The sequence below is a fragment of the Rhinopithecus bieti genome, unplaced genomic scaffold (assembly GCF_001698545.2).
Source record: "Rhinopithecus bieti isolate Rb0 unplaced genomic scaffold, ASM169854v2 scaffold_1624, whole genome shotgun sequence".
Taxonomy (NCBI): Eukaryota; Metazoa; Chordata; class Mammalia; order Primates; family Cercopithecidae; genus Rhinopithecus; species Rhinopithecus bieti.
Genome location: NW_016803776.1, coordinates 301,229 through 329,036, shown reverse-complemented (window position 1 = coordinate 329,036; position 27,808 = coordinate 301,229). Strand labels below are relative to the sequence as shown.

Below are 27,808 nucleotides of genomic sequence, written 5' to 3'. Positions count from 1 at the left end.
TCATAATACCACAGAATGACAAAGGAAAAGGGCTCACACTTTGGAGTCAGACAGCCCCACGTCTACTAGCTGAGTGAACTTGGGTGGATACTCAGCCACTATGAGCTTCTTACATACTAAATGACCTTGGGTAAAATGGGGATAACATTAGCAACTTCAGAAGGATGTTACAGGTATAGAGGGAGTGCCTGGCCTGTAGTAGAAACAGATTAGCTCAGACACAGAATAAAGGAGCTTGGGGGACAGTCAGGTTGTTTTCAATAATCAGGGTAGTCGACACTAGAGTGGAAAGGTAGAAATCAGAGATTCACTGGACTCTAAATGCCTACCAAATCTGTGAGACCCATGCCCCACTGACAGTTGGATGCCCTATTGTGGCAAAAGCCCTAAAGCTCTAGATTGATCTGACCTCTGACTCCACTCTGCCAGGCCACCTGGCAGCTGCTGCTAGAAGTACCCTTTCAGAAAGGGTCCTGATTCAGCCAAGTGGTAGAGTGTTATCACACACCATCTCTTACCCTCTGAGCACCATGAGGTTGCCTGGGTAACAGTGAGCTATTCTTGGCCTTCTCTATGGGATCCCAACTCCTCTAACTATATCCCAGGGCTCCCTTCCATCGTCTCACATTCTGTACCCCATGCTGAAACCTCTTCCTCCTGCCTCACCAGATCATAGGGGAAATGAGAAGAGAAGGAATTGACCATGCAGCTATGCCTTGGCTTTTTATTTCCTTATCATTGTATTTCCTTAGTTACGGCACATTTCCATTTATGGAGTACTTTCCCTTATAAAATCTCCCAGTATTTACTTCTAATCTCCTAAATAATTCCTCTGGCCTCTTCTTGTTTTTACCCTTTAAATATATGTTGATGGTTCATTCAGCACATTCCCCATTCAGTTATTAATGGCCCACAAAAACTTACTAGCAGCAATCATTTACTGATTAATCTACACAACAATTCAGAAAGACAGGTAGTATTAATCCTTCGTCCTGCAGAGGGAGACCAAGGGGAAAAGGGAGGTTAACTCAGTTGCCCAAGGTCAGTGGCTAAACAAGATTACAACCAGCCCTAACCTGTCCTCCATTTCTATAAACACTTCTCACAGTGCTGTTGTCTTCCTTTAAAAATCAACATTGTCAACGCAGCTTGATAATTTCTGTGTTGAAATTCCATTGACACAGACTAGCTTAAAATTGTCAAAATTTACCCAACAATAATTTTAACTGCTAATAGTTCATGGATAAAATTTGCTAAAATAAAGAGATTATTGTAGAGAAAAAAAAAACAGAAGCGAAGATCTGGATTTAGAACCAACTCTGCCACTATGAAACTGAAAAAATCACTTAACTTCTCTACATCTCTATGTCATCTGTAAAAACGAGATTATGCTAAATAATATTTAAAATATCTTGCCATTTTAAATAACATGATTAAGTACCTACTAAAACAGCACAAAATATAAATGCTCCAACATCCAATGCTGCCAAGACCATGGTAAAACTGGTATCTATACATTCATTCACTGCTAGTGAAACACACAGCTACAGTGCCCTTGGAAAAGAGGCCGACATGCAGCCAAACCATAAAGAATTTCATATCCTTTGACTTAGCAACTTAAGTATAGTATTTTTCCCTAAGAAATAAATCAATAGAAACAAAATAGCATACACAAACAAAAATGCACATTTCAGTGCTAGCTACCAGAGGACAAATTGATATCAGTTTAAATGTTCATTTTTAGAGAGATGTCTTATTAAAGAAAGGCATAGCCAACCATATGAATGCCATGCTGCTATTAAAAAGAATAAATATGAAAACTATGCAAAAACATTTGAAGTCTTACCAATAAATACTATTAAATGAAAACAGCCAAAAGTCAAAGAGCAGACATGTACTCAGATGTCAACCATATAAAATGTGAATAGATGAGCAAAGTCACATGAAAAATCAAAATAATTATGTTATTAGTCAAGTTTATTGCTTACAATTCTAAAATATCATCTTTCCGTTAACACATACATCTTATCATTTAATCAAAATTTTAAAATTTTCAAACCCTGCTTTAGTTTGATGGAAAACAAAATTGTAAAGTTTTTGCCTAAATCTCCCAAGTTATTTTTGTTGGCTGACATATTATCGACGATGCTATGCTCCCAGAGTGATGTCTGCTCTTTACTACCTAATTCTTTTGTCTTTATAGATTCTAAAATCTCAGAACATTTGCACTTCTTTCCCTCCGCTAAGAGGAACCAGGATCCAACATTTTGCAGTAATTCTGACCTGTGGGTGCCTCCATAACACCCAGAAAATTGCTATTATCCTTTTCACAGGACACAGGGCAATTTCATATCTTAAGTTTTTACTTACAGTAATACATCTCATGTTTTCAGGGGTCTTTTCACTTAGAAAATCTGTTCCCAAGCAGCACTGTGCTACAGGAACTTCGTTTCATATAAGGACTTTTATATCCCCCCTTCATTTCTTAGAAATTTCTCTTACTAGTAGGTCATTTGTATATCTTTGCTTATAATATCAGGGAAAGATTGCAGAGCCAATGAATTAAAAATATGATTCTAGGTCTCCTGTGTGCCAATGAATGCCCTCATTAAAGCAGAATGAGTGAGATGAGATCGGTTTCAAAGCTTTCCATCCCTTTGCCCCAGAGCCGCCAAGGCCAGGCACTGAAAGGATGCACAGTAAAATTAAATATCTAAAAATTCATCTTTAATTAACAGAATTGGATTAAAGCTAGACACCACCGCATATCATACGAGAAATGGCTGAGCTGGCTTCCAAGTGCTCTAATTCAATTAGGACGCAGTGAGTGACACTCGGACGGGAAAGGTTAATTGGGGCCGCCAGAACGCAATCATTCCTTACCTAACCAGTCATTAAACTTCTTAACCTCTGAGGGCAGTCCCAGCTCGGTGAAATCGCCTGTGTGGAGAAGGATGTCCCCATAAGGCATCTGGATACCATCTGTTCTGGAGTGTGTGTCTGAGATGCAGACAAACCGCGTGTGGCCCGCTGGTTTTGGAGTGTCATATGGGATGGGGTCGACCCTAAAGTAGACATAACAGATCCCATAACAGTTAAACATATTAGAACCCTTGAAATTGTCATCGCACATACATATTTCTTATTATTCGTGAATGCACCCAGACAAACTGATTCAAAGGCAGAAGGATCCATTGTAATTAAGGACACTTCTGGGTGTAAAGGAGACAGCATCACCCATCTACAAACCCACTGCGCAAATTCAAAAAGACTTACTTACCTGGCAGGGAAATTAAAAGGAAAGAATATCTTACATATAGATTTGAAATAACCCAGGAAACCGATAGAGTGATTAATGGTGAAGTTTAGGGATATTGAACCTCAACTGGGAAAGCAAAATTATGCTATTTCTCTCTCATCATGCTCCAATTGATCCCACTACTCATTAGGAAACGGATAACTAATTTATTCCTCTTAAACATGCATAACTTAAGCAATGAACTAATTTACAGAGAGCAGTCTGCACATGCTCTGCCAACTGAGATGTGGAGAGAGAGGACTTATATTTAATTTCCTTTCCACAACCATTCAACACCTGTATCTTCTCGTTTTTGCTATGCACAAATCAAACTGTAGGGAGGGAAGGTGACGCCAAAATAACAGGGCTTTAAGAAATTTAAAAAAAAAAAAACAAAACAGATACTGGATGTTAAAAGAACTTTGTCAAACTCGTTTTTACTGCGATGAATTATCTGCGGTCCCAGTTACACCTGAGGTTACTAGGAATGCTCAACTGTCTTGGGCAAAGATTCTACTCAGTACAAATACTAAACCTTTTAATGAGATGTATATATCTACATATGCATTAATATATGTACAGTTTTAGAGACCTAAGCACTGTGAAATTACACCAGGGCATAAGAATCAAAGGCAAAATGATCAACCCAAAGCAAAGAAAACGAAACAGAACATTCTCATTTAATTGAGTGTAACAAAGTGTACTAAATAAACTTGGTAAAGGAATGCAAATCTGACTCTTCAAGCATACAGTTTTAATTATTTAAGGGGTTTGTCGCAGAGCTAAGGATGCTTTAACCATATTAACTCTACACTGACAGCTTCCTTTAATTTCTCTGTAGGAATGTACACTTACTTTTGGATTATGGGTGAAAAGAAGCAGTTATAAATGCAAAGAGAAGGTCACAAGAGAAGCAAATATGCAGTGCAGAGATTAGAGTGTGAAACATTAAATAAGGAACAATATTTCATATGCCAGCTCCAATCCTTGATAGTTAACATGCAGCAGAGAACACACTGAAAGCTCCACACAAGACTCCCTAAACATATTGCCTCTACAGGCTTTGCTTAATTTGTTTTCTCTTTTCCTTTATTTATTTTTTTAAAGAAACAATCTGTTTTAACAATGACAATTTCAGTGAGGGAAATAGAAGACACCAGCGTACAACCTAGATAGTTTCACATTTCTTCAATGACTAAACTTTTTATTATTTCCTCTTATCTTTGTCGGAGAAGAAGGAAAGTAAGAGGAGCAAGAAGAAGGAAGGGCAGAAAGGAGGAGAGGAGGCAGGAAGGAACTGTGAGCTGGTTATCACAGTGCAGCTAATTGGAAGCCCAAAAAGAAAGTTTAACTTCTGCAAAAAATTAATGGATTTTTCCTGTTAGAAAGGTTAGAAATTAATATGCTGTTACCACATAGAAGAGTCACGAATCCACTGTGATCTCATTAGTAACCTGGAAACCCTTCTCATTATAGCCGATGTTGCTTTTTTAGATGCAAAAATGTTTGATGTCTTCCTTTCCATCACTGAGACTTAGTTACACTCAGTCTCCATGCTTACAATCTTGGCAACATTTCCTGTCTTCCAAAAGTAGTTTTCCCAGAGAATGAATGACTGTTCCCTGCTGGGGCTGACTGTGTCACTCTCTAAAAGTGGTAAGTAATATTCTTATCCCAATAGTTAAATGCTCACTACGATGGGACTGTTTGCATTTATACTTAATGCACCAACATTTGAATGAAAATTTACTAAATCAGTCACTGTATCTCTAAATATATGAATAAATGTAATACCTACCCTAGTGTTTGTTTTCTAGCTTTCATCGTAATACTAACATATAGACACAGCCCCATTTCTTCTTTTCTGTAACTCAGCTAAGCTATAGACCCAGCTACTGCATCAAAATCCTTTGGGAGGCCATTTCAGCTTATCAGAGAGACATCATCGTCATTATTTTGAATTAGACTGAAAGTAGCACAGATGGAAACCTCCTGTTGTAAATAGGTCCCTGTTCTACGAATCTACCCACTTTAGAGTAGCCAATCATCACTTGGTACATAATTGGTTCCCCATCTTGCCTCCATACTGGGCAATAAATTTTCTGACATTATGGGGAACACTAGGCAATTTCTGAATCACTTTAACCTCTTTCTCTACCTCCCACCTCCTTCAGAGAAACATTTAAACATCAAAGGCCAAGGAACAGTAGAGTAGAGGGGACAGTAAAAAGGGGAAAAGTGTTTCTTCTCAGCCTTGGGCTGAAATAGTAAGTGTTTCTTCTCAGTTTTGAGTCCAAAGTAGACAGCAAGGTAAGCAAAGAAGGCTTGCACATCTACACCACCACCATGATGCCATCAAAGAGAAACAATCTGTAGACATTAGGGAGAATGCACAGAAGACTGATTCAAGGCAGGGATGGGGGAAGTGAGATGTATAAAGATGCAGACTTTATATAGCTATCCTGACCCAGAGGCACTGAGAATCTTTGTTATCCATAGGACTAAGTACAAAGCAAGAGATGGTTTCAGAAGACAAGGCAGTGCAACACGCCACAGCCACTCTGCTAGATGGTACGACAAATAGTACCTGGAGCTCATAGGAAGAAGACATTTCCACCCACAGGTATTCAGAGTTGAAAATAAGACCTCTAGCAGAGTGGGCAAATTCCAGTGGAGATAATTAAAACTGACACCACCCCCAGGAAGCTACTCCTCGCAAATTGGGCATTTGATAACACCTCGAAAAGTTAAGACAGCCAAACATTTTCACTATAAAAGTACATCTAAGGGAGAACCTTACTGCTATTGGAAGATCCTATCTGTTCACGTTGTGTGAAGGCCCTCACATTTTATTTTCATCCTTAGTTTACAACTTTACCACTTAGTGTTTATGCTGCTGAGTTCTCAAATGACCTAATATTTCCCCTAAGGCATCATGTCAAATATCTTAGCAAGTGAGTATCTTACCAAGGCAATCTAAACCCCAGAGCCAGATTCAAATAGTAGAGTGATATTTTCACATATGTTTGAGTACACCTGGGGGACAACAAGGTGACATGGGAAGATGAGAAAAAAACACAGCAGCATAAATCCCAGAGCAGGACAAAATCTTACGGGGCATCTGGTTCAATGTTTTACATGACGCCTGAATCTCCTCTATCCCTTCCCTCTAGATGACATAATGTTTTGTATTTATTTGTTTTGTTGGTTGTGTATTTGTTTGTTTGTTTGTTTTGAGAGAGGATCTCGCTCTATCACCTAGGCTGGAGTGCAGTGGTGCAGTCATAGCCTACTGCAGCCTCCACCTCCCAGGCTCAAGCCAGCCTCCCACTGCAGTTTCCAGAGTAGCTGCAATTATGGGCATAAGCAACCACACCCAGCTTATTTTTTTTTGTTATTAGTAGTAGTACAGATGAGGTCCTGTTATATTTCCCGGGCTAGTCTTGAACTCCTGGGCTCAAGTAATCTTCCCACCTCAGCCTCTCAAAGTGCTGAGATTACAGGCACAAGCCATCCCACCTGGCCTCAATTTTCATTCTGAGGTTTCCAGAGAAGGAGAGCTCCTTCCTCCCCCTGTGCAATCCATCCTAGTTTTTGATAGCTTTACTTGTTAGAAAGTTTCTGTTTCAGATTCTATACCTCTGAGAAAGCTGAGCATGGTCCAAAGACTGGCCTGGAACCTGAAGACTGAGTAACAATTTTAGCTCAGTCGTTGGCTTTGGGCAACTTTCTTCATTCCTTTAAGCTTCATTTTTTCTCATCTGTAAAATGGGAATAATAATGCCTAATTTTCTATGTTGCTATGAGGATACAAACTATCAAGTACAGCATTTGACACACAACAAATGCTCCAAAAACAGAGTAGCAGAATAGCGTTTAAGGGTGAAGGATGTTTGGCTGCAGAACCAGACTGCCTGTCTCTGAAATCCACTCCACAACTTATTAACATGCAACACCAAGCAAATGGCTCAACCCTTGTGCCTTGATTCCCTCATCAGTAAAATGGATATAAATATAGTACCTATCTCCTAAGATAGTTACGAGAATAAAAAACGATAATGTACTCAAAGCATTTAGAACGTGTCTGACATGAAGTAGATACCCAATAAATGTTAGTATTTTTTTTTTTTTACTAGTAACTAATAGTATTTTTGCTATTAGTAGTAGTATCATTTAACTTCCCTGACCCCATCTCTTTTCTGTTGTAGGGAGATAATAACATCTACCACTCAGGGACTTTGTGAGAATTAAAAGAAATCACATACACAACATCCAGCACATACTGGGAGTGGAATCTGTGGTCTTTAATATATTTGTTTCCTGCCTGTCCCTCCTTCTTAATCCTAGTTCTGCACTCTGAAATAACAAGAAAATAAGAATCCAGTCCCTTTTCCACTGGACAGTTCTTCAACTATTTGCAAACAATCTATTATAATCCCCTGAAATCATCTCCACCCTAGTTGAGTAGCTACAGTTTCTTCCATTTTTCCTTGTGTGACAGGATGTCTCATGTCCTCAGAATTTAGGTTATTTCCTCCCAGATACAATTTCATTGGGGAGAATCCCTCCCTTTGTAATGTCAGAATTCATGGTCTGTGTGAATTCATGGACCAATGAGCTGTTCATCAAAGACAGATGCTAGTCCAGGCCATGGGGAGGTGACAGTGCTGAACAAACCGGCAGATTTTTCTAGAGGAGGCCTGAGCTATCATCTTAAACCGTTTTCCAATTAACTCTTCAAGTTTTGTGCCAAGCCTCAAATCTTGTTCTTGAAGCTTGATCATCAAATGCTTACATATCTCACTGCATATTCAAACAAATAAACCATTCTTGTTTATTCAGTCTTGACATATTAGGGTTTTTTACTCACAAAAGATATGATAATATTATGGCTTCCATTCTGATTCCTCTTCCGGCCATATCTGTTATTTTTTTCCAATAACAAATGAATACAGTATTGCAAACCTCATTGGTAGATCTTCAGAAAAGCTGTCATGTGGTTTGTTGTGAGATGGATTTCTTCTTTAGATCATGTGTGTAGTATAACCTGTATGTATACAATCAACCTATAATTCAGTGAGAGAATAGAACTGTATCCTTACAAAGCATTTTAAAGGGATTTAAATGGGTTTAGTAACCCCCATTCCACTTTAAAACCCTGATGCTGTGCTTATTGATTCCACTGACTTATTTTTATTTTTTATTTTTTGAGATGGAATCTCGCTCTATTGCCCAAACTCAAGTACAGTGGCATAATCTCACCTCACTGCAACCTCTGCCTCCCGGGTTCAAGCAATTCTCCTGCCTCAGCCCCTCAAGTAACTAGGACTACAGGCATGTGCCACCACGCCTGGATAATTTTGGTATTTTTATAGAGACAAAGTTTCACCCATGTTGGCCAGGGTGGTCTCGAACTCCTGACCTCAGGGGATCCACCTGCCTTGGCCTCCCAAAGTGTTAGGATTACAGGCGTGAGCCACGGTGCCCAGCCCACTGACTTTATCTCTAAAATGTTTCCAATGTGATATCAAGGCTTTCCTTTTCACCCAGAAAATTTAGATAGCATGAATGCTAAACTTATATTTGTGACGTTCTATCATCCAACCTGGACATACTATTTGATAAAGACAGGTAAAACCTGCCAGTACAACAACGAACAAATAAATAATAGGTTTAAGTTACCAGAATTACAGAATTTTTACGTTTAAAGGACCTTAGAGATGATCTGATCCTGTGTTCCACTTCTTTGAGGATCATCTTCACGGTCTTTGCCTTATTCGCTTGTACTAGTCCTTAATTTTTGTTAAGTGCTTAATAATTTTTACACAAATATTTTTTAGTTTTACCCTGAAAAACAGTGTCTTTGAAGACATCAATCAGATATGATGGTTTTACTTTTCTACTACACATTAAAATAAACACAAGCCAGGTGCGGTAGCTCATGTCTGTAATCCTAGCAGTTTGGGAGGCTGAGGTGGGTGGATTGCTTGAGCTCAGGAGTTCAAGGTCAGCCTGGGCAACATGGAGAGACCCCATCTCTACCAAAAATACAAAAAAAAAAAAAAAAAAAAAAACCAGGCATGGTGGTATATGCCTGTAGCTCCAGCTACTTGGTAAGAGGATCGCTTGAGCCCAGGAGGTCAAGGCTGCAGCGAGTTGAGATTGTGCCACTGCACTCCAGCCTAGGTAACAGAGCAAGACCACCTTAAAAAAATAAAATAAAATAAAAAAAAATAAACATATAAGTATTCAATTTTTGTTTAAGGTGTGTCTTCTGTAAAATGTCTTGCTTATTAATACTAATAATATATAGTCCATGCTTTGGTAAACACTGATCTGGTTTAAATTGACTCATTTTACCATGAAGAATCTGAGCCATAAGCAGAACTCAGATTTTCTAATTTTCAATTCGCTTATCTTTCCACCCACTTAATTTTGCAAGCTACAATATACCTGCACTTAGAGAATAAAAATAATTTTAAAAATGACAAAATGCTGGCAAATCAATCACCTAACTCTGGCAAACATTAATATCTAGAGAGACTGTCCAAAATTATTGGAACTAGTTGTCAAAAATATACAAGTTTTAGTGCTCTCTATCCAGTATCCAGTCATGGATAATTTACATGGAAGTGAAGTAATGAATTCTCCTCAACTAAATAAGTCTCCTAAGTTTACCAAAACAAAACAACAACAACAACAAAAAAAGGTCTCCTAAATGAAAAAAAAAATGCATATTACAGGGAGTGAACAATACAGAAGTCTGATTTTTAAAATACTGATAAAGATATAAAGGTTCCTCATTCTCAAGGATCTCACGTCACATGTACATATGGATTTTGCTTCCACATACAGGTCTCTTCAGAGAGACTACTTCAGTTGACTGATGAGTCTCATTAGAAATAGCCCTCGCTGTGGAATCCAGTGGCTTTTGTGCTCTTACTACGTATATCATCAATAAACTGTGTGACCCCGGGCAAGTCACTTCCCCTCTTCTAGCCTCTGTCCGTTGACTGTGAAAAGAGGGGCAAGACCAAATGACCCCAAAGTTCCATGATTAGCCACACAGTTTATACACCACTACTTACTGATGAAAGACCAGAAACAATTCAGGTTCTGAAGTCACTTCAAGCATGTTCTTTCTCTTTGCAATTTTATTTTATGCTTTCTCAGACAATGCAAAGATAAATGTCATCCAGATCCATCCACATATAATCAGAATTAGCAAGACTTCACATAAAGAGAAGTGAAATTGCAATTTATGACTATAGACTGAGCTTCTAGGTGTATCTACTCCAAAAGAGAACAAAGAAGCCAGAATTCCAGTTATAACAACAAAACAAAAATGACAGGATATGTGATTGAACTAAGGCGTTCCATAAACGGCGTTGTTCTTATTTTTTGTTTTTTGTTTTTTTTTTTCTTAACTATGAGCTGGTAAAATTATCGTAGTTTAGCCGTCATGTCCCAGAACAGTAATGGTGCTGAAACACAGTAAGCAGAACAGAACCAGATGTATAAATATATTCACATTTGTACCACAGGCACTGCTTTCCTTTAACTGCTGAACTGCTGTATCAACACTGTTCTATCACCAACTAATTATAGCTAACAAAGCCCACTGCACGGAGTGTGTCTCCTCTATTTTTTCCTCTTACAAAAGTACAGTGCCGACATTCCATGAATGTTAAGTGGTAACAATTTAATTCTTTGAGCACTGCATGCAATATGAATTCATGGTCCTTCTCCTAGTGCCATCTGAGGTGTTTTTATGTCCATCAGGCTAACTACTGTGTCAGCCACTGAAACCTCTCAGATGACATATCGCTGGGTCATAAGTATCCCACTGGAGATGTATTGTCCAGGGTTAAACGTTTCCCTCCCTTCTAACATGGCAATCATGTTAATCAGCTTAAAATTCTGGGTAATGGCCTTGCATGTGATACTGTACTGAGTGCCCATTATTCCACATAGTATGTTGATCTGTCAGTTGGTCAGGCAGTAGGTCAATAACCACGTCTTAAGCACCTACCTGTGTACCAGGTACCCTGGTAAGTATAAGGAAGACAAAGAAGCAATAAAGATGATTCCCTCAAGGATTCTGCCAATTTACTGTTCAACAAATGCTTGTGAACATGCCTGGCAAGTACTCTGTCATCTAGTTATTTCACAAGCATTTATTGAGCACCTTTTATGGGCCACAGACTGTACTAGTTGCTGGAGAGACAGTTACCAGCAAGTCTGAGATGGTCCATGTGATATGTAAATAGGTGATTTGTGAAATAATGTGCAAAGTGTTATAATTAAGAATGTTTGAGGTGCTATGGAGTAAAGGAAAAAATATCCAGCACTGCCTATGGGCTAGGAAGAAGGACAGGTAATATTGCAGTGGGCACAGAACACAAGGTAGTATGTCGATTTCAAATGCATGAGACAAAAGATTGGTAGTATTAGGAGCTCAGGAAAAAAGAGGCATGAGAGTGGCCTGAAGCTGGGACCTCAGCTGGAATTAAAATAAGCACAAGATTTAGAAACTCAGGAAGAAGGGCATCTAGAGAACTACTAAAAGTGGTGTAAAAGCACTTAGCATGTTCAGGGACTTGTGAGTAAACAAGCATGGCAGAAGCAAAGTCACTATGACGGTGAGCAGTAGAAGACTTGAAAGGCCGACAGGATTAGGGTCTGAACCTCAGGGAGCCAGACTATGGGGCTTGAACCTGGAGGGCATGGAAAACATCTCCCTCTACCCAGTAAGAGGAACAGAGGGCCACAGGGAAAGCTAAATTTTAGGAAAAGTGGGGTTGCTCCCTACAAGATGGGAGGTGGGGGGATTCTTGAGGAAAGATTGGTTTGTAATTTATTGCTAAGAATCTAGGCATATTGTGATAAAACCAAATCCATTTGAGAAGAAAATACAAAGGAGAGAATGTGAAGGAAAGGCAACAGAAAATTGATGGTTATCGTAAACAGAAACCATCATGATAATCACATAAATGTCTACTGTAAGGGAGAACTGCAGAAGTAGTCAAAAATGAACTACAACATCCTACACTGAGTCTCCCGTAGCTCTATCTTATAGCCATCTATACCACTGATCAGGACACTAACATCATTTTTTGGCTGAATAGAGTAATAGCGATGATGATGATGATGATGATGATGATGAGTAATGGCAGTGGTTTTCATTTAGAAGCCAGGCACTGTGCAGGGCACTTTACATGGATCATTTTCATTTGACCCTTATGGCGACAGGCTCTTTTTCCCATTTGACACACAAAGACACTGAGACTCAGATTAATCAATATGGCAAAGGTACAGGAATAGGAGGTGACTCTGCCCCAGTGTGGCTGCTCAATGTCTGCTTTACTCCAGCTTCTGCAATCTCTTCTTACACAAAACAGCACACAGAGATCTAAGAGCAGATTCTGTTCTAAAATGGGACACATAGTTTTAAGCATGACTTTTTTTTTTTTTTTAAGACAAAGTCTTGCTCTTGTCACCTAGGCTAGAGTACAGTCGCACGATCTCGGCTCACTGCAACCTCCACCTCCTAGGTTCAAGCTATTCTTTTGCCTCAGCCTCCCGAGTAGCTGGGATTACAGGCGTCTGCCACCACGCCATGTTGGCCAGGCTGGTCTTGAACTCCTGACCACCAGTGATCTGCCTGCCTTGGCCTCCCAAAGTGCTGGGATTACAGGCATGAGCCACCAGGCCTGGCCACAACTGCTTCTTAAAAAGTAAGTTTATCATTTCAACCCAAAGTTCGGAAAAAACAATAGAGACATGCCTAAAACTATTATTTTAAAATCATAGTTATAAAATCAATTATTACAACATCATGAACAAAATGTGGATTATTTCCAAACACTGCCCACCCTCAAACATGTCTTCACCTAGCTCACTCCAGGAGAAAGAACATTAAGAGCCATCAAACACAGGAACTTGTTTTTTTAATACTGTAGGGAAGAGAGTTGGGAGTGGCGTTTACAAGGAGCATTAACTGACCCTAATTGACTCTACAAGATTTCTTTTGTATTAAAATTCAGCCCAAATTGAGAACAAATCCTGTCTTTCCTTCCTTTCCAACTCATCAAAGCCCAGTTTCCCAAAGCTTAAGGTCCCACAAGTAGTTGTTAATGGGATTCATTGTTCAGTTAATTGTGCTTATCGGAAGTGCAGGTAACTTCATATTTGCATGGCTAATGGACATTCTTTAAAGTGTGTGGCCATTTTAGTTGGCTTTGAATGGTATTGTTTTTTGCCAATTTTGACTTGAATTGATAACTTACTTTCTAAGAATCATCAATGCCTAAGATAAAAAGACCATTTTTTACTACATAGGGGACATCATTTACATGAGTTTGAAGACAAATGCTTATTTGTAAGACAACATGTCAACAGTCAACCCCGTTTCAAAATTAATCCAATACAATAATTATTAGACTTAATATTTGTTTCTCTGGAGGTGGTTTTGTAACAATAAAGAACTATTTTACCCTACCTCTTTATCCCTTGCAGAAATGGTTGGTTCATTTTTTAGCCACAAAAATCACATAGTTCCCTCTCAACCAAAGAACTCATGAAAAACTACTTTCTTCCCTCTCTGGAAATGCATACTTACTACCTTGGCAGAGGATTTCACAGTTTCCTCATGATTTTCACAGGGTTTGCATATCCAAGTTGTAGACGTGATGGGTTGACTTGCCCAAGATTGCCCAGTTATTACGTGGTTCAGACGGGAATCAAATCTAGGTCTGACTGCAATTCCAGTGTTAAGTAACTTCAAATACTAACCAAGAGAACTACTACCATCTACTGTGTTGTGCTACAACTGGAGTGGCATGTCCAGAACTCTTTCAACAGGAAAAAGTTTGTTCACTCCTGATTTAGTCACTCAACAAACATTTAGTAAGCAACAACTACAGTTAGAACTCTGATAGCGGCTTTATTACTACTAACAATCAACCCTAATATTTAGCAGTATTTACTATGTGCCAGGTGTTTGGATGAACGGAGGCAAGATGGCGCACTTCCGGGTTCTTCATCCCCCCCCAACTTTTCCCGCGCGCTAGAAAATCCAGCCGGCGACCCAGGAAGGTGCAGACCAACTAGGCATGCGCCAGGTGATGTCAATCTGAAGAGACCAAGATTTACCTGGTCGCACCTGCGAAACGCCCCCGGACACGCCCGTGCCCCGCCTATCGCCCTCCCACTCCTAGAAAAGCCGCTCCGGAGGATCGCCACGTGCGGACTTCCCAGCTTCCCCACTGCGGTCGATTCCCCACTGCGGTCGGAACTGTTGGAACTCTGTCCGAGAGCTGTACGGGTGACTCTGGGGGCCCCTTTTGTCGGGGGGCCAACAGACCTCTCCCTACCCACCTTCTTCCCTTGAAGCTAGGTGACCAAAATAAACTTGCAGTTTTGCTCCTACCCTTGCCTAGTCGCTGGTTCTTTTGTACCCGCTCTGGTGGTCTTAGAAAACAAAACACCAGGGGCTTTTCTAAATTACTACCTTTAATCTTCTCAAAATTTCTGTGTGATGTTTGTGTATGGGTATGTGCGTGTGATTTTCGGAATTCTCAAAACTTCACTTAAGGTCAAACATTAAGCTTCGAAGTTAGAATTTGGATTCTGGCCTATCTAAACCATGAGCCTATGTTCTTTGTATTGTATAACTTTGTAATTTACAGATAACGAAAAGCAATGCAAATAATTTTTGTCTACAGATGCAAATAAATTATGTCCAGTGGAGGTTCAATCGACTTCCCCTCCACTTTTGATCCATTTGCAATTAATTTCAGCATTTTTTAAATTCCATGTAAATTAATGGTTCTACAAATCTGTTACAACTTTCTTGATTCCCTCATTCATTAACAACTTAAGTAAATTTTCTGACAAGCGTTCGTATAGCTGTATATGAGTCAATTTTTTAAAAATTATTCTTTTGCAGACGTTACCAAGATGCCATTTTTGCTATCTTGAATCTCACATTTTTATTTGGGAGGGCATACATACCAAACTGTAATCAATGTGACCACAAATTATATATACCTATGTACAAACTGGGGAGGGAGAGTGAGAAAGAATAAAGGGATTAAGAGGTCACTTCAGCAAACAGTGAGGTCACTTACGGAATTCACAAGACCTGGCTTTGGAACATGGCTCTCCCACTGCCTAGGTGTGAGACTCTGGACAAGTTACTAAACCTCTCAAAGCCTCATTTACCTCATCTATAAACTAGGGATAATAATAGTATTTGCCTCATAAGATTGACTAACTATCAACACAAAAATTAAGTAACTATCTTTCTTTTTCCTTAAGTGATGGGGTCTCTCTCTCTCTCTCCCAGCCTGGAGTGTAAAGGTGTGATCCTAGCTCACTGCAGCCTTGAACTCCTGGGTTCCAGGGATTCTCCCACCTCAGTCTCCCAAGTAGCTGGGACTACAGGCATGTGCCACCACACCCGGCTTATTTTTATTTTCTTATTTTTTGTACAGACAGGGACTTGCTATGTTGCCCAGGCTGGTCTCCAATTCTTGGCCTCAAATGGTTCTCCTACCTTGGTCTCTCAAAACACTAAGATTACAGGTGTTAGCCACCATGCCCAGCTTAAGTAACTATTGCTTGTAAAGGGCCCAGTGCATATCAAATGTTCAGTAAGTGTTAGCCAACATTATTGAGATTCTTCTATGAGAAATATTGATGAAAGAAATTAGCTCTATTTAAAAATGGGTAGATCTTCACAAAAGGTGCATTTTACCTGGGACTTGAAAGGTTAGGTCACCAAGCAAAGAACTGGAGTAATGTCATCTGACATAAAAGAAACAGAATTTAAATTAAAGAGAAAGAGAGTCATGAAAGGGTCAACAAAGGTGAGTCATAGTGCCAAATTTACAAAGAAGGTAATTCCCAGGGGGACACTGCATTTGTCAGGTGACCTGAATTTTTCTAAATTTGTTAAAGCTTGTACCTCTCTACTTCACAGTTGTATAAAGATTACTAAAGCCAAATAGGAATGCATTACCCAGGTACCAATTTATAGGAATGCATTATCCAGGTACCAATTTATAGGAATGCATTATCCAGGTACCAATTTACATAAAAACCTAGACACCAAATTATCATGACTACAGTTGTGACTACTCACCAGGTCAAATACCCTTCAGGAATAAGTGGTTATTTTATTCTAAACTTTATAAGCAACAAAAAAATATGAGTTCAAAGTGCAAACCACATTTTAGACAGATCGAAGTTTATACAACATACTTTAGCAGCTTGCATTCAATGTGCACACATATGCATCCCTATACACACATGAAAATAACACACAAAGCCAATTACATCCTTGCTCTTATCCTGGACATAACTGCTTTCTTTCTGTACCTGCTTATATGTCATTTCTACATTTTGTTGGTCTTGTTATGGTTCACATTAAAAATTTCCCCTGCTCTATTTCCAGTCAATTGCTTTCTTGGATACTTTGGACAGGAGAATAAACTTCAGAGAATTCTCAGTTCTGTGTCAACATTTGCTAAAAGTTTACTCGAAACTCTTAATGCACCATGTTTGCATAATCCCATCTGTTTGCTCCTTTTTATTCCTTCATACATAAAACCTAGACACCAAATTATCATGACTACAGTTGTGACTACTCACCAGGTCAAATACCCTTCAGGAATAAGTGGTTATTTTATTCTAAACTTTATAAGCAACAAAAAAATATGAGTTCAAAGTGCAAACCACATTTTAGACAGATCGAAGTTTATACAACATACTTTAGCAGCTTGCATTCAATGTGCACACATATGCATCCCTATACACACATGAAAATAACACACAAAGCCAATTACATCCTTGCTCTTATCCTGGACATAACTGCTTTCTTTCTGTACCTGCTTATATGTCATTTCTACATTTTGTTGGTCTTGTTATGGTTCACATTAAAATTTCCCCTGCTCTATTTCCAGTCAATTGCTTTCTTGGATACTTTGGACAGGAGAATAAACTTCAGAGAATTCTCAGTTCTGTGTCAACATTTGCTAAAAGTTTACTCGAAACTCTTAATGCACCATGTTTGCATAATCCCATCTGTTTGCTCCTTTTTATTCCTTCATACACTCAAGTGAATGCTAAACTGTAAAAGGCCCACTATCTATACATATGAGTTCTACAAAGTTGCCTACTGTAGAGACTTGCAAGTCTCCTATAACTCAGGAATATCAACTGTCTCTGTTAGAGCAATGATGGATAAGATGGAAAAGCTTTAACTTTGAATTTTGGGCAGTAAGATTACTTCCTCAAAAAGCCTTCTCCTAAAACAAGAACAAAACCTTACAGGTACTCCCTGTGCCGTACTATTAGAGCTCATCCCAGCTCTAGCCTCTGGAGGTTCTGCCCTGTGATTGTTTCAAGTTCTCTTCCTCATGAAGAGGTACACACGTGACTGCCACCATCGATAAAGGCTAAAGTGAGTGTACTTAGCTAAAGGGCATTGCAATAATTTTTCTCTTCCATGTGAGAAAGTTAGCCTTGAAAATTCTCTGGCTCACTGCCTGTTTTAAATAATCTTTTAGGGAGGGGTGGCCATGGGGCATGTTAAGTTCAAATCAGCCCCCCTTCCCACTCTCATATCAATTGCTTTTAAAATAATAATAAGATAGTAGCACCTATCAAGCCTTCAGATTTGTTTTCAAGACAGTGCTAGTGACTCAGTATTTTAATGGGCAGTGCCCCCCCAGTGTCCATTGTAGGGAAGCAGTCCTGGCTGATAGATTAAATTTGATTAGCGCTGGGGCTGTGGCTGTTTCATGGAGGCAACGTGATTCCTGTAGGAATCTAGGGTGAATGGTGGCCTGAGAAATAGTCAGTGAAAAGATTTATAATCCCCAACAACAAACCAGCCCCTGGTTCCAAAGAAATCATTGTGTCTTTCCCACCCCTGCTGTAGCATGTTATCTATATTAGGAAACACACTGAGTATCTTGAACCCATTTCAATGAGTGCAGCGGGACTAGAATATAATTTTTCTTTGTTTGCCCTGACTCTTAAATGTTTGCTTCCAGAGCCAAGGCCCTGCAGTACTCCCATTATGGCCCTGCAGAGGGGATGTGAGAATAGTCAGGAATTTTGATGGGAGTTTACCAAAACAAAACTTCGTAGACCACTGGTGGCAATTTAGGAAGCAGATAATTTTTATAAGCACTTGGCCTGAATGGTATGGACAAGTTCACACACACCTTTGATGTTTCCACGGCTTGCACAGCTGAAGAAATGAGCTATTTCCATTCTCCTCTCACTCCAGAGTGAAAGAGTAAAACCTCAGCCAGGCCTGTCCGGGACACTTTACTAACCAGAAAGCATAGCCTGGGGAAAAAATGCAATAAGATCTCCCGCCAGGTCCAATTCAGACCCCTTCATGATGAGGGGCCAAACATCAGGAAAATTTGGGAGCAGCAATGCTAGGTTTCTGAGTTAAACTGTTTTCTCACAAGTGATTGAGTATAATTCACTCAACTTGTTCTATGCAAACTGGACTTGTGTGAGAAAGTCCCAGTTAGGACTTAAACCCAAAGAAAGTTAACCACTTTGCCCCTCTGACCTGCCTGCTATTCCCCTCCATCTTTATCATGTATATTGGTAGAATCCTTCATACTTTTTCAAAAAGTTGACTCATACGTAATTTCAATTCATTCTCATCTTATCGGTAAAAAGGACACTGTTATGATTCCCATTGGGGTCTAAGAACCAGAAGGGTTGAGTGACTAGTTCATGGCCAATGTTAGCAGCAGAACCATGGCCAATGTTAGCAGCAGAACTGGATCCACACTCTATACTTCCTAACTCTCAGTAATAAAAATAATCACTACCATCAGTGAACACTATTCCCGCGCTTAGGCACTGTGCCGAGCACTTTATGAACATTACCTCGATTCCTTATGAGAACCCTGTAAGGCAGGTATCATTAATCCCATTTTACAGATGAGAAATACTAGACTTATGAGGTTACATAATTTCCCCATGAGGAGACATGCTATAAATCATGAGGGCTCTGTTATAAGGGGAACATAATTCCTCAGCTTACCCACTATTATAGTGCCTCCCAGTCCAATGCCTTCGTCTACGCAAACTCAATGCTAAATTGAAAAATTACAAGTTTTCTCTTGATTTCAAATACACTCCTTTTAAAATATCTAATAAATTTATGAAATTCTAGTTTGGTCCACTTTGATATTGTCAAAAGGCAAACACTCTGAAAACTGAAATGAAAAGTGCTGTCTTTTGTCAGGTGTTTTTACTGATCCAAGTATTATTCGCTTTTATCTCTTATTTTGTTTAAAAGAAAAACAGATGGTCTAATATAAATTCCCGCATGAAGTTTTCTAGACTCCCCAGCAAACTTTATGAGCATAGTAAGTTCTAGAAACAAACAGCATGGATTTAAATCCCAAATACACAAACGGACAACTTCTGGAATATGGGCAAGTTGCTCAACCTCATACTTCAGTTTTCTCATGTCTGCGTCAGGGGTAAAAATACTTCACAAGGATGTTATAAAGAATAAGTAATGAGAATGCACTGAGCACGGTATAAACACCCAATAATTACTGGAATTGTTTTCTTGTTATTTCTGCCTCTGCAAAATGTCTCAGGATTGCCCTAATTTCACTAGATTGAAAAAACCTGAAAATTCTCCTTGATGAAGTGTTCCAAATGCAGGTTTCTCATAAACAGATAATAAAGCATCCTACACCCTAACTGGGGAATAAAATGTCATTTTATACTTCATAAGTCAACTCCATCTCTTAAAATTATTATTCATCCGGTATTACTAAAACTGTCATCTTCTATAGCACCTTAGTAGTCTTATCAGATAGACGTTCTTGAACACAATGTCCTGTGTTAATCTGGTCAAACAGGAGCCATCTGCAAAGCCAGAATGGCAAGGCACAAACGAATTTCCCTGATCCACAAAGGGGAGTTTCCCCAAAATATAAGAAGTTATATTTTTATTGTGAAAATGCTTTTTTTTACCCTAGTTACATAATATATGCTTACTAAAGTTAGAGATAATTAACTTTAGTAAAATTAAGAATATATACATAAAAAGCAAAGAAAGATGAACCCATCATTCTGCCTCCCAGACATAGCTACTAGTAACATTTTGGTATCTTTCCATTTCATCTTTCTGCTATGCATTTTAAAAATATAATTGGAATCATTCTGCAAGCAAAATGTTATATTCTGAGTTTTCTTTCTTTCTGTTTTTTTTTTTTTCTCTCCGCTTAGACCATTATAACGTCAGCATTTTCCATGTTACTGCAGACTTTTTATAAACGTTTTCACTGGCTATGGGGTATTTCATAGGTTAGTTTTGTCACAATTTTCTTAACCATTTCCCTTTGCTATACCCCCCGAAGGCTTTTAAGCTGTCAAGCCCAGACAAGATTTCTAGACACATAGCTTAAGGATGGGGCCTGCCTGTGGTCATGAACCAGGCCATTTTGGGAACTAGCTACCTCACTTTTCACCATAGGTAAGAATCACCGTGAGTCCTCCTCTTCAAATGCCAACAGACCCTGAGTCCAGTGATGTGTAAACCCCAAATGCCAGTAGTTCTGGTCAACAATTACAGCAACTCCTCTAAGATAAATAAAATAATGTTCTTGACAGGCCTGGCCACCCACGGTGAGCACACGGAAGAGCACAAACACCTCCCACCCACCTCTGCAGCCTGTGTTCCAACGCAAACCAAGGGTGCAGATGTGCAGATGTGAATTCCGTCTTTTCTCCTCTTGGCCTACTCAGTTTATTTCCAAAAATCACTGTTCCATCACCACTTAACACCATTTGCCATGAATCGCACCATAAAACATGCTTTTTAAATAATAGATCATGTTCATTATATTTTCTTTTTTAACAAAGAAGGCAGAAGGGCAAGGATTAGGTAGATAAAACAATGTAGAACTTGCAATAGTCATAGAATGTAACACCGAAATCAGAAATCACAATAACCAAGGCTCTTTTAACACCCACATGCACATGCATGACCATCATCTTAAAATCCAAGATTCAAAGCTAAGTCTTTGAATTTAAAAATGGTTGTGCGGTCTTACAAAACAACTTCTAAGCTGCATTTGCATTTCAAACAAACAAACAACAAACACGAATTTTTGTTTTAAGCAGTTAAAGTTTAAGCAAAGAGAAAACAGCATTTTTGCACTTCTAGGCACAGTAGCTAGAATTTAGAAAATCTTCACCGTTCCTGTTAAAACAAGATTGAGAAACAGGAAAGAAACTGCTTCAAGTTGAAAGTAAGGATGGCTTAATGGAAAACAATGGACTTTGTCAGGATAAGAGCTGGGCCTGAATTCTGATTCAAGTCACATGCAGGAGGGATAAGTAGCCACTTCAAAGGGTTCTTTGAATGTTAAATATGGTACCTACAATGCCAAGTACCATCTCTGGCACAGAGCAGGTATTAAAGTGTAAGGATTGCAGAATTATTGTCAACACGAAGAAAAGCCTATACCGCAAGAAGGAGGAAGCTGTCAGGGAGTCATATTGCACTGATAATTTATGAGTGTAAATAATCATAAGCATAAGGTCAAGGACCTAGAGATTAAGAACCTAGGACTATTGCTTCTTTGTGTTAATGTCATGAAGCAAACCAAGAACTGAGAAGAAAAAGTACACTCTTCCTAGACTTCTTGGTTTGTCTTGAGGCAGCCTGCCCAATTTAGAGTCCTTGGGTAACTTGTGAATTTCTCAACTGCAGAGACTGGTTCTCCGCCCTCATGTCAATCCCCTACACAGAGCCATGGCAACTTTATGCCCATCACTCAACTCAGTCCAAGGTCAGGCTCCTAAACCCACCCTGACTGTAGACGGCACTCAGAAAAATCCTAATCCAGGCTTCACACAGCTCAGGGACAAGTCATTCTGCTTGTCTGCCGCTGCTTGTGTTTCACTTCAATTCTAGTAAACGGGCTTCTGCCCTCTTTCCTATTGTTAAGCTTTGCTATCCTACCACAACTCCAGGGACTGCAGTATGTCCTTGCTCCTTGAAGGGTGTCTCCCATTTTAAAATTTCTGCTCTGAAACTCCAAAATATCTAGTACATGTTCGTCACCTGCTCCACATTTTAGAGGCGCTGTTTTGTCTTGAGATAGAGTCTCACTCTGTCACCCAGGGTGGAGTGTAGTGGCACCATCTCGGCTGCAACCTCCTCCTGTCAGGTTCAAGAGATTCTCGTGCCTCAGCCTCCCAAGTAGCTGGGATTACAGGGGCCTGCCACCATGTCCAGCTAATTTTTGCATTTTTAGTAGAGGTGGGGTTTCACTGTGTTGGCCAGGTGGGTCTTGAACTCCTGACCTCAAATGATCCGCCTACCTTGGCCTCCCAAAGTGCTGGGATTACAGGCATGAGTCACCATGCCCAGCCTGTACCACATTTTCTTTGGGTTAGAAGATCTCCATGTGTGTCTGTCCTTAGGCCTGACATCAGTTCTCTAAGTACATTGCTCATTGTGATTTCTTGTCCTCTCCAAACCCACAATTAACACTAGCCCCAAATGCAGATAGTCTCCCAGATTCCACAGCAGTGCTGGTCTAGACTATTCTGCCTTCTCCACCATTTTCCAGATGCCATGGTATATGACAGCAGAATTACCATCATCTACTTATCTCACCCCACAGGACAAACTACTCTCACACAACTACAAATTATTTTCCTAATGTTGGACTTTTCTTCTTCCTCCTCATGGAAACTATTTTAGTCCATGTCCTCTGAACTGGTCACTCAGCCAGGACTCAGTCCACTTGACAGTCCAGGCACCCCAAACACCACCTCAACACTGTGACTCTCTTGCTATAGTGGTATCAAGATACCCTGATTCACAGATTTGTAGCACCAGAAAGCAGTTTTAGAAACTTACTTTACATCTTACAGATAAGAAAATGAGACCCAGATATTAATATCAAAGTGTGAATCAGTGGCAAGGCTGAAACTAGGAATTTCCAGACCTAGAGTACTTCAGGCTACTCTTCATATGGTTCTTAGATGAGTGATATGGTTTGGCTGTGTCCCCAGCCAAATCTCATCTTGAATGGTAGCTCCCATAATCCCCACGTGTCATGGGATGGACCCAGTGGGAGGTAATTGAATCATGGGGGCGGGTTTTTCCCATGCCCTTCTCATGATAGTGAATAAGTCTCATGAGATCTGATGGTTTTATAAAGGGCAAACCCCCTACACATGCTCTCTTTCTTGTCACCATGTAAGACATGGCTTTGCTCCTTCTTCACCTTCTGCCATGACTGTGAGACCTTCCTAGCCATGTGGAACTGTGAGTCCATTAAACCTCTTTTGCTTGATAAATTACTCAGTCTCAGGTATTTCTTCATAGCAATATGAAAATGGACCGATACAATGTGTATATCTATGAACCAATGAAAAAAACAAATCCTTTGCACATTCCCCTGGAATCTCAAATTATTCATTCCAGTCCAGTCTCCACATCTTTTTTAATACTCCCATACTGACATGTTCTTTTAGGAAATCTCTTTCTTCCATAGGCCAAACATGCCTCAAGGTAGAGAAAATGTTTTCATTCTTAAATTTTTCCACTCAGTTTTAGATGTTCAGCTGAAAAAGTTAATAGCCTTGAGTGTTCCTTCTGTAATTCCACGACTTATGAGAGTGAGGTTTCCATTTGCAACTCTCTCCTGCATTATCATCAATCCCTGCAGCCTCTCAGTGGAAAGTCCAGGAACTAATAATACAAAGAATTCTAAGTAACTTCAGCCTAAAAGCTTAGAATGCTTGAAATGTAAGGATCCTTGGAGGCCATCTGCTCTAACCAGCATTAGTCTCATTTTGCAGAGTAGGGAATGGAGGCCTACACCATTTGACTCTTAACTCAATATGCTCTTCTCCATGCCATTCCCCAACCTCCAAATAATGAATTCCTCCATATTTGTTTCTGAGTGAAGATGTCATCCTAGGTCATGCTTCTCTACAGGACCTCAATCGGTAGAACTATCCCAAAAATATGTTTGTGGGTTTGGATTGCATTTACCTCATGCTTCTTCATGACTTCAGTTCCACATGGTTTTATCATGAACATTGTTTGAAAAGAAAAGAAAATAGTCAAATCCAAACCTTTAATCCATAAGTCTGTCACTGCCTCCTTGACAGATTAGCATGGCCTATAGATTCAGGCAAAGTTGTGTGTCACTGACAAGCTGTAAAACCCAGGTCACCCTTGGCAGCCTCTTTTAGCCTTGGTTTTCTTATCTGCAAAATGGGAATAACACCACTCACTTCCTAGGGTTATGATATAATGTATCATGACAAATAACACTTGGCTTAGTACACAATAAGCATTCAATAAGTGGTAGCCATATTATTTATTATCGTTACTATTATTATCATTTCTGTGGATTTTGCCTTGTCTGCCTTGGCTCTTTTTGACTGGTCTCCTTATTCTAACTTAAGCCGTTTCACCCTATAGTCCAGAAAATATAAGAAGAGAGACAAGGGATTCCCCAAAAGCAGTGTTGAACCAAGTTAGGGCAATAAGATGAGGGAAAGATCATCAGAATAAAAGAATCAAAATCATAAGGGGTTAGTTTTACACTCCAGGCTATCACGAATTTTGTATCAAGACTGATACATTGAGCATTACATTGAGCCATTTTCCCCCATAATGCATTTATGAGACTATCATTTCAATTTGTTAAATAGTCCTAGATTTAGGTAGTTTGTGTGCCTGGCACATAACAGGAATTCAATGAGTGAATGAATAAAAGAATGACTGTGTCAAACAAACAAATATATATATATACATATAAAATATATATTTTATATATGTATGTATCTCAAAACTCTGAAAGAGCTGTATTTGCTATGTCATTTACAACGTTAAAGTAAGTTTTAGAATATTTCTATCTTAACTGGAGATATGAATTTAAACATTTTGTTGGAGAAAATGTGTAATTTCATATAATGCAAAATATAATAATTCAAATATACTTTTGGAAATTTATAGATATTTTCATATATTCATGACTGCTGATAGCTCGAAAGCAGCTATTATGTCAAGGCAAATTATTAGCTCTCACAACTGTGTAATAAACAGAGCTATAATTCATGTTTATTTACAAATATTCTTTCTAGTTATTATGAGATTTAGCACATGTCCATCTATTGTGATTGTTAGTTTCCTTTTGTTTTCTTTTAAGTAAAGGCTACTTGCTAAATAAGCATCTCTAACCAGCTATCTTGGTGCCGTTAACAACGGAATGTGCAATTATTTCAGTCTCCCATATTCCCATTTATATAGAATGATCTGGATCAACTGCTGGGTCAACTTTCCGACAGTCAGTCCAGTATATCTGAAGAGAAGTAAAAAGTTGCTATAGTAATATGTATATGAGAGCTCTTCATGGCAATGACCATGAGGAATCCAATCAAAGAAACATTTAGCCTGGTAAGTCTGAAGAACCTCACGGTCAGAGGGAGAAAGTCAAATGTGAGAACTCACTAATGAATTTTATTCCTTGGGCATGTTGAACTGGAACCATAAGGGCCTTGCTAGGAAGATATAAATAAATACGAGTAAAGATAATGTCTGAGTGAATTATCATAATGTCTGGCTGGAAAATATGAAGAACTCTTTCTTTATGTGCCCAGGACCTGGCTCCAAGGACAGTCCTCAAAGAGGCGGTTTCACAATTGTTTCCAGCAGTATTGGTATTGCAGGAATTGGTCAACCAATAGAATATGCACACACACATACACACATGCACTTATATATTTTGTATGCATTTTATTATTATTTTACCTATTCTGGTAAATTTATTAAAAAGAAAAGAAAAGTCTGGCTGAGTAGTTTATAGTCACACTTCAAACCCAATAGTCGTTCTTAAGCTGAAATTCTGGGATCATCCTATATCTTTCTCTTTCCTCAAAAGCTATAGTTCAGCTATTCCCAGGTAAGAACTGCCTTGCTTATATGTACTTTGTAAACCTTTTCCCCCTTTCTCTCTTTTTTTTTTTTTTTTGTTTCCTTTTTGTTGTTGATTTTGAGACGAGGTCTTGCTCTGTCACCCAGGCTACAGTGCAGTGGACTGATCACAGCTCACTGCAGCCCTTACCTCCCAGACTCAAGCAATCCTCCTACCTCAGCCTCTCAAGTAGCTAGAACTACAAGCACATGCCACCACACCCAGCTATTTTTTTTTTTTTTGATAGAGACAGGGTCTTGCTATGTTGCCCAGGGAGTCTCAAACGCCTTGGCCTCTCAAAATGCTGGGATTACAGGGAGGAGTCACCTTGCCCAGCCCTTCCTTCCTTTCTTCCTTCTTCCTTTTCTCCCTCCCTCTTTCCTTCTTTCTTCTTCTTCTTCTTCTTCTTTTTTTTTTTTTTTCCTGGCTTTGGAATACACTAAAATTTGAAGAGAAAATTGAAAGCAGAAAATGCTTTGAGCCACAACCAATTCTTTTCAAATAGTCCGCAAACCTGGTCCTCCTCATTTGGACAATTACAGCCAAAAGAAGGATCTAGTTTCAAAGTGCAGCTGCTCATTTCAAGTGGGATAAGCATGGTTAATTTTTTCAATGAGAAAATGGTGATGAATGGAATAGAAAATAAAGATATCTTTAAAGCTAGACAAAAAAAAAAAAAGTTGTTTTAACTCCAGAAGGTCATCAATTTGGAAATACTATCCAGAGAATTTTTCAAATTACAGAGAAGAGCTTCCAGGAAATCTTAAATGACTACTAATGAAAAGTATTCCTTAGAGTCCAGTTGAAATAAAAGTCACAATAGTCACATATGTAACTGGATGCCCTGAAACACCCAGCTGCAGGGGAATCTATAGGAGCCCAATGGGATCCCAATGTTCACAATTATCTTCTTTGTAAACCACACAGCAATAGTAACAAAGGTCTTCACAATTTTATTAATAAAATTTATTGTAAATTGCAATCATATTTAAATTCTTATGACTTCATAATATTTTGCAAACTAAAACAAACAAAATGATCTTTAAAACCATAGTTAACTGTGATCACACGTGTATTTTGCTTTGTGGAAATTTATTGCATGAACATGCTTAATTTGTATACATTTTAGCTTGCATGATGTGTCAATTAAAAGCTTAGTAATTAAAAAGAAACTATACTCAATCTTTTCCTTCCATATGAAATGTTTTCCCAGATACATTGTTTTAAATAATATGCAAACACAAAATTGCAAATCTCCTTCAAAGTCTTACAGAAAAAATTGTAAGCTATGTTTGAAAGTTATTTTTAAAAAATTTTATTTCTTAAATGTAATTTCAAAATAAATTATTTTATTCCATGTGAGGTATGTTAAATTTAATACCTCTCCAAATAACCAAAGAGCATTTTGTATCAAGCACCTACACTGTGTTGGTATATCATTATGACTGGCACGCCTTTTCTTTTTGAAAATAGTCTTCATATGTAAGCAAAGGGCATAATAAGC

The 27,808-nt window shown here is 38.9% G+C and overlaps 1 protein-coding gene across 3 annotated transcripts in view; it reads right to left on the bottom strand.

Annotated features, from left to right (window-relative positions):
* The window catches only part of MPPED2 (metallophosphoesterase domain containing 2), a 185,445-nt gene that overhangs the window by 126,043 nt on the left and 31,594 nt on the right, over window positions 1–27,808 (bottom strand). For all 3 annotated transcript variants that reach the window (XM_017852786.1, XM_017852796.1, XM_017852789.1), the window contains exon 3: window positions 2,884–3,065. In XM_017852786.1, coding sequence (XP_017708275.1) covers window positions 2,884–3,065 — 182 coding nt within the window. The remainder of the gene's footprint in view (window positions 1–2,883; window positions 3,066–27,808) is intronic.